Raw genomic sequence first — 7,958 nt, 5'->3', positions numbered from 1 at the left:
AGTTAGAATGGATAGCCAAGACACTAAGGAGTGTGTACGGCTTTACGAAATCGAATTCGGGTTAGTAGAACTCTCGTGAATAATGTGGGTGTGATGCAAAATGGGGGCTTGGGACACAAATATCGACCTTCTGTTTTCTTGCAACCCGCCACGACGGACTTATTCCCGCTATAGCGGGTCCTCCATGGCGGGACAGACACGGTCTTAAATGGGTAAAAGTTTCAAAACTAATTTTATTCCTCCCACTTCGTTTTTGAGATACTAGAAACGACCTAGGGCTATATTCCTTCAGTTTTTCACCATATTTTTTGCGAAAGGTAAGTTAATCGCTCCCCTATTTTTTATTTTGATTCTTAGGACCTAGAATTTATGGTAAATTCCTTGAGAGAGGGTTCTTGGCCTAAATTAATGGTGGAAAAAGTCCTAGTTGGGGGAGGTGATCATGAAAGTGGACAAGAATTATGATTTTGATGTAACCCGAATAATGTAGGCCAATAATTCATTGATTTGTGCATTTCTTGTGTAGTTTTAGACCAAGAACAAATTGAAAAACTTTGGAAAGGGAAAGCTCCAGCTGTGTAGAGTTTTCAAGGCTTGGTTTCGAGGTAGGTAATGATTTTTACATTCTTGTCTATGTTACATGTGCTTGTTACTATAATTGATAGTATTGCCTGCATGTGTGAGATTAGGAAAGATGTAACAAACTTAATAAAATGAATTCTGAGATCAATTGTACGAAATGAACTTGTTACTTGATTGTGCAAGCGTGCGAAACATTCATTGTGGTTGTTGCGAATATGATTGTGGTGTTGATTTATATACATGTCTACCTAGGGATCGAGTGTCACGTTCCGACACATACATATACATATAGGAATTGAGTGTCACGTTCTGACACATACATATATACATACAAGAATTTACGTTCAGACACACATATATATATAGGGATCAAGTGTCATGTTTCGACACAACTATTATTTGGGTGTGGATCCCATGAGATGACTATTGTTGGTTGTTGTTGAGAATGATATTGTGAACTGAATCATGCTTATGAACTTACTAATTGGTAATGTGTTTCATAGATGCTTCTCTTTACTACTTTATAGTTGCTTGCATATGTTTCTTTGACTGGATTGGCCGTGTGATTCTAACATTATACCGTTGATTATGTGTACTGATACTGTACTTGTTCTTTTTTTGTTGAGTACAGAGCATCTTCAGGTGGATGCTGACAGACCTCAGCTAGGAGACCAATGATAGTTGAATTCAAGGGTGAGCCAACTCTTTCTGGCTGCCGTGGATTCCGTCTTAGTTCTTAGTCTACTCTTCTAGATTTAGACTGCATCTTTCAGACTTATTCTTGGGATTGTATCCCCCTACTCTTAGACTTGCTATGTAGTAGTTTTGGTACAATGACTACATCTTTCAGACTTATTCTTATGTTATTGTTCTTGGGATTGTATCTCCTTACTCTTAGACTTGCTGTGTAGTAGTTTTGGTACAATGACTTTCAGGTTCTAGAAGGTTGACTTCCTCATGTTTTATTTATGACTGTATTGAATTAATTCTGAGTTTATGGGGACTCAACTTAAACCTTATATAAAAACTGTTGCCACATATTTTTATCCTCACTTTTGTTTTAGGATGCTAGTTTAGGGTGTAGTTTTAGTTCTTCCACCGGAGGACTAGCGTGAATGCCACTCACGACCCGATTTAGATCGTGACATTACAACATATTAAATTGTAACTCACGTATATATATCATGTGAACCTAAACTTTGTTTTATATAGTATCTCTTTTGCGCTCAATTTTTAATATTATTTATTTTTTCACTGATAGATTTTCGTAACTCATTGTAAATTGATAAATTGTAGTAGCTAGTAATTGTATTATTACTAGTTTCTATTGAAACATCATATTATGATTTTAAGATAATACATTATCTAGTTTATTAGAAAAATGATAATTTTATATCAAATTTATGAATTTTTCTAATAGTTTTCAGCACTTATAAATATAAGTCCTGCTTTATATTTTTTTTCAACCACATAATTCTAAAAAATGGGGCTATGCTGATTGAATTTATATTAATTGGACTCTAATATTGATAGGAAACAAAACGGAAAAGAAAAAGAAAACCAACTACATGATTCTCAAAAATAAGATTATGTTATCAAATTCATATTAATCGGACTCTAATAATGATAGAAAACGGAACGGAAAAAGAAAAAGAAAACCAACCACGTGGATCATTACATTCCACTCTCATGAACTTGTTCAATAATAAATTAAATTAACCAAAAAAAAATTAAAAAAATTCTGATTTCTTGAAGAATCCATCCTCACCAAATTCACTTTTCTTCTTCTTCAAATTGAGGTTTTGGGAAATCTGAAATCCAACACCCAAATGGCTTCCTTTGCTTATTCTTCAATTTTTACACCAATATACCCTTTTTTTTCTCGAGCCAAACTGAACCTTTACTGCAATTCTTCTTACAAACCCACTTGTAGTTCTTCCAAATCTTCATTTTTCAAATATGGGTTTTCTTTACCAGCTGCTAAATCATCTGGGTCTTCATTGAAAGCTAAGACTATGGGCAATACCATCTATGCTAGAGCTGCTACCGAGAAGACTATTTATGACTTCACTGTTAAGGTATTTATATTCTTTCATCCTAAATTGATAAACCCATTTTATATTTCTTTACATAAGATTCAGATATTTAAAGACTATAAATATGTTAAATTACAGTTTTTTTAAGAGGAAATATATGGGTTTTTTTTTTGTTTAGACTCTTAGGGGTCGTTTGGTACAAGTTTTAGCTATCCAGGGCGGAGGCAGCTTTGTATTCGGCGAAAATTACGCTATTTATGCATGATTAAAATTATTTTTTATCTACGCATATTGTATGTTGATTAGTTTGTGTGTTTACTTTTTCGTATTTTGAACGCATATGTTTAGTAACTCTATTACTTATGACTGGAGAGAAATTTGACAATGGGTTGTAGGTTGCACTGCTTCCCCTGTTGGAAATTGGTATGAGCTGTTAGGATTACAACAAATAAAGTCATAAACTGAGATGCTTTTTCTCTTTTTGATAAATGCCTTTATAAGCGGATTGGAGCAAATCCATCCGAGGAGGTTACTAACCGGGTAGAGTGTAGTCTTTCCTTGTGACTAGTCGTACCACTATTGTTGTGTTGTTATTACTTTTCGATTATCACATTATTTTGTTATTGTTATTGTTTTTTTTCTTGTTGACTTGACATTGCTTTTCGTTTTAGTTGTTATGCTTTCTCTATTATTTTCTTATTCCTTTATTTGGGTTCGATATACTTGAGCCGAGGGTCTTTCGAAAATAGTTTCTCTACCTCCATGAGGTAGTGGTAAGGTCTGCGTACACTCTACCCTCCCCATACCCCACTTTGTGGGATTTCACTGGGTATGTTGTTGTTGTTTTTTCATGAGAAGGAGATATGGATTTCACACCTTCTATTTGCTGATGACACACTGATATTTTCCAAGCCCAATTGGTATAGATTTGTGCACATTCTATTTTAGGTGTATATGCATTGTGTATTAGTGAGAAAGTCAAAGAGTTAATACCACAAGAGAGGTGTACAGGCATTGATGAACTAACATTTATGAGAGGATGTAAGGTAGTCAAGATTGTATAACAATATTTGGGGCTCCCATTAGTTGGGAGATTAGGGGGTGGGGGAGACTGATAACCGGTGATACAGAAATTTGGAAGATTGGTGGAGTGGCATAGATAGTATTTTTCTAGATGAGGGAGAGGGAGAACACTTTGAATAATGCAACCTGTATCTATGCCCTTGTTTTCTATCCAAACAACAATTTGCAAACTATTTGAAGATATTCAGATTGAAGTTCTTTAACCAAGCAAGATGGATATGGAGATATTTAAAGAGAAAGGGTGCCATGTAGAGGACGGTGGTTACTCGGGAATATGGTGTCAACTACACAAAAGATAACAGCCTTTTACATGATGAGCTTTTGGAGAAGGATTACGAATGAGGAAGTAGAGTTTTTAAAATTCATTAAGTGTGCTGGTAGAAATGAAAGAAATATGTGATTTTTGGAGTGCGTATGGTGCAACGCTATTACTCGGAAGGATGATTGCCCTCGCTTGTTCTCATTACCTAATGGCGAGATCAGAAGTTCTCATTTTTCTTTAGTATCTTGGTGTTGGATAGAAGTCCGGGATACATGATGTATTTTTCCACAATACACTATGTGTAAAATTAACACCAATTTGGTGTAGCATTAAGAGACACTTTGAGTTATCAAAATTAATAATCCCCTAAACTAAATGTGGAGTATATGGACTGATCTTCATTGAAAAAATTAACAAGATTGATTATCATTATGGTTTATTATCTGAATAATCACATATGATTCGTGATGTAATTTACATCATGAAAGGGAATAATCAAAGATTTCTGAGTTTCTTCATTTATGCATTGGAATCCCTAGTATAGCAATATCACAAGAGATCATTACTCATCTCGACAACACTTACTGGAACTTGCTTTTCTAAGTTTTATTTTTTTTATGATGCTGAAAGAGATGCTAGCAGAAATATATCCTCATCTACAAGACAGAATTGTGCATGTTGATTTGTTTTGGTTTTTTTTATGCAGTAGATTAATAAGTATGTTTCCTTGTTTATGTTTATGTATTGATGCAGGATATTGATGGAAAAGATGTTCCACTTAGCACATTTAAGGGAAAGGTTCTTCTAATTGTCAACGTCGCTTCCAGATGGTACTTTCTCCTCAATTTCTGACTGATTATTTAAGATTCAGATAACTTTACCATAGTTTAGTGATCTGACTGGAGAAACTGGTTTTGGATTCAGTGGCTTGACGACATCAAATTACACAGAGCTCTCTCATGTGTATGAGACGTATAAAAATCAAGGTGAGCTACATGCTTTAGGGTTGAATATGTTGAATCTCTGTAGACGTCTGGACTATGTCTGGAAATTTGGTACTTGGAACTCTCTTGAAAGGGAAATGCTTCTCCGGAATATGTATAATTTGTGGTTCTGCATTTAGTTCCCCTTGAGGTTCTTTAAAGTATAACAGACACAGTAGAAAATAAATATTTTTATTCTACTCATAATAAAAATAGCCAGTGATACTAACATGTGCACAACAACTAAATGAAAATTTAATGACATAATGATAGCTTTCAAAATCTATTCCTGTTTCTTATAGTAGAATAGTTTCCTCCCGGTGATAAAAAATTTTGGTTCGCACTTTATGGCATTTCCACTATAAAAAGAATCCTCTATCTCCTGGAATTGACAAATCGAACTGTAATGTCATGATGAATCATGGATCCTTTTCCAATATAATTTTCTAGGAACCGACGGATAGATCAAATATGCTCTCAAATATTTGTGGCCGTTCAACTTCCCTTATTTAAGATGCTCTCTTGAGTTGATGGTATATGCCCCTTCGTAGACGCTTGAGGAACTTACTAGTCCGGCTGTAATCGTTTATGGAATAAGAAGTTCATAGTTTCATTGAGCTATATAGTATCTATAATGTCAGGTGTATGAGCCAGTCAAAAGAACAACTATAAACTGCTATCTCATAGGTCATGCAGCTTTTAACTCGAGGCACCAAAAATACATTGGATGCCTCTCTAGTAGCGTCCCTAATGAGACATCTTATTAGCAAGTCCATGTTATATTTTCATTGCACCACTGACTTAAACTACGTATTTATTTTTGAACTATTTCTTTTATTGCATAAGTATTTATTTTGTACTATTTTAACAAGTTCAATTTCAACATTGTAATTTTCACTGGCATATTATTTATCCCATGCATATCCTTCCAACTTAATTGATCACATTCCTTGCAGGACTTGAGATTCTTGCTTTTCCATGCAATCAGTTTGGAGCTCAAGAGCCAGGATCGAATCCGGAGATTAAACAGTTTGCTTGCACACGGTTTAAAGCTGAATTCCCGATTTTTGACAAGGTTTGCATTAACTCCCCTGCATATAATGTCGATGGAATGCCATACTGGTATAATCAAAGGACTAATAAGATATGAAACAGGTCGACGTGAATGGCCCAAACACGGCACCAGTTTACCAGTTCCTAAAATCAAGTGCAGGAGGATTTTTAGGTGATCTTGTTAAGTGGAACTTTGAGAAGTTTCTTGTCGACAAAAATGGTAAAGTTGTTGAGAGGTATCCACCAACGACATCGCCTTTCCAAATCGAGGTACTCATTCTTTTACCTTGTCTCTTGTATATATAAAATATTTGAAGTCAGAAAGCTCCATAATTGGTTTTAAATCTGCTGTGATATAATTGATCTCCCTCTAAGACATAGGTTTTTTTCTTATAACTCGACAGGAATAATAGGTGGGAATTGAAAGGATAAAGAAGAATTAGAAACGACTTGGGTAAATCTTGTAATTTTGAGTAAATAGAAAGGAGAAGAAAAAGAGTGGGAGATAATAATAAGAGAAAGAGAGGAGCAGAGAGCGAGACATAGTATTTTAGTGTCAAATCAATCAATCAACAACAACATACCTAGTTAGTCCGACAAAGTGGGGGCTGGATAGTATCAAATCAATGCATCAAATAATTTCATGTTTTCAAGTTTTGAAAGAAAATAGACCTTGGTCCTAAATCAACCCAAATAAATGCAAATGTGGTTTCAATGATTGGTTCACTCCACTAGATGTTTTTTGTACGGGTGTCTCACCTGAGTTCTCTCTAGTAGCCCAGTAAATGATCATAAGCTTCGTCCTGATTTGAATCTAAAGACTCCTCTATGAGTGCACTTACATCTTGACAGAACGAAAATGCATTAACTCTACCTAGCTTCGGGTTATTCCCCCAATTCACAAAAGGAAAACAAACTTGAAAATGCTTTTAGACTTTGTTATTGACACAAAACAGTTCTTGAGTGCGCTTCTGGATACCCAGATAGAAAGAAACTATTAGGAAAGTTTTCCTTTGTTTAAGCCTTTCCTTGAGCCGAGGGTCTATACGAAGCAAACTCTCTACCTTTGAAGTAGGGGTAAAGTCTGCATAGATTCTACTTTCCCTAGACCTCACTTTGTGGGACTACATTGGGTGTGTTGTTGTTCATCGGATTAAGCCTTGGCGAGGTACCTATGCTTGTGGGAAGTAACAAGTACCTGGTATAATATTTGAGGTACATAAGTTAGTTCGGATCTCACTGTTAGTTGAAAAACTAGGAAAGCTGCATTTTTAATAGTTGTTTCCTAATTTTTCAATCAACTGCATTCATAGATTATGTTGTTTTCTGCTGTTGCCAAGTAATGTTTTTAAATCTATTGCAGAAGGATATTCAGAAACTTTTGGCAGCTTAAATTTGTATGGAGATTGGTTCCTACTTTTTATGTACATATATGAGAGAGTAAAATGGGATGAAGCCTCTTAGGTGTTTACAATTAAATATTTTCACTCTCAACTTTTGCTTAAAAATGATATGAGAAATAGACATCTCAAGGATTGTTTTGCCAATCCATTTAAGAGTTGTCTCAGGAAAGGCTATTTGTGCAATTCAGCTAATTATATACAGTAATGAATTAAAAAAATAAAAATTAAAGAGATAATAGTCCAGAATACACCTGAAGTATGATATTTTTTCGAGTTTTCCACTTGAAGTAGCAGGTGTTTGTGTTTGTGTTTCTTACCTGAACTATCACCAACTATTTATCAAAACATGCTTCGAAATTAATGAGTCAGCTGGAATTGTAGATGAAATTTTATCAGCAAATTAAGTTGTGAAGCGTCGATGAAATTTTATGGGCAAACTAAGAAATGTCGTTTAGCGATTGTGTTCAAACAGTTGATCTAGTCAGTTTTGAGGTGTGTTATAATAAACAATTAGTGATAGTTCAAATAGAAAATGCAAACACCTATAGTTTAGGTA

At 34.8% G+C, this 7,958-nt stretch overlaps 1 protein-coding gene across 1 annotated transcript; it reads left to right on the top strand.

Annotated features, from left to right (window-relative positions):
• The first annotated feature begins 2,291 nt into the window (after nucleotides 1-2,291).
• On the top strand, nucleotides 2,292-7,546 carry LOC129888920 (probable phospholipid hydroperoxide glutathione peroxidase). The gene is made up of 6 exons (XM_055963985.1): nucleotides 2,292-2,660; nucleotides 4,717-4,793; nucleotides 4,888-4,949; nucleotides 5,903-6,021; nucleotides 6,102-6,269; nucleotides 7,363-7,546. The coding sequence occupies exons 1-6, from the start codon at nucleotides 2,412-2,414 to the stop codon at nucleotides 7,390-7,392; spliced, it is 705 nt and encodes a 234-aa protein (XP_055819960.1). The 5' UTR covers nucleotides 2,292-2,411; the 3' UTR covers nucleotides 7,393-7,546.
• The last annotated feature ends 412 nt before the right edge of the window (nucleotides 7,547-7,958 follow it).

This window comes from Solanum dulcamara, chromosome 5 (genome assembly GCF_947179165.1).
Source record: "Solanum dulcamara chromosome 5, daSolDulc1.2, whole genome shotgun sequence".
In the NCBI taxonomy this organism is placed as follows: Eukaryota; Viridiplantae; Streptophyta; class Magnoliopsida; order Solanales; family Solanaceae; genus Solanum; species Solanum dulcamara.
The sequence above is the reverse complement of the archived record's forward strand: the minus strand, read 5'-3'. Positions and strand labels throughout refer to the sequence as shown.

Excerpts from the sequence above, each read along its gene's own strand:
- LOC129888920 (XM_055963985.1), top strand. The coding sequence starts at position 2,412 with ATGGCTTCCTTTGCTTATTCTTCAATTTTTACACCAATATACCCTTTT. Across the intron at positions 6,022-6,101 it reads AATTCCCGATTTTTGACAAG|GTCGACGTGAATGGCCCAAA; the intron begins GTTTGCATTAAC and ends GATATGAAACAG. Across the intron at positions 6,270-7,362 it reads CATCGCCTTTCCAAATCGAG|AAGGATATTCAGAAACTTTT; the intron begins GTACTCATTCTT and ends AATCTATTGCAG.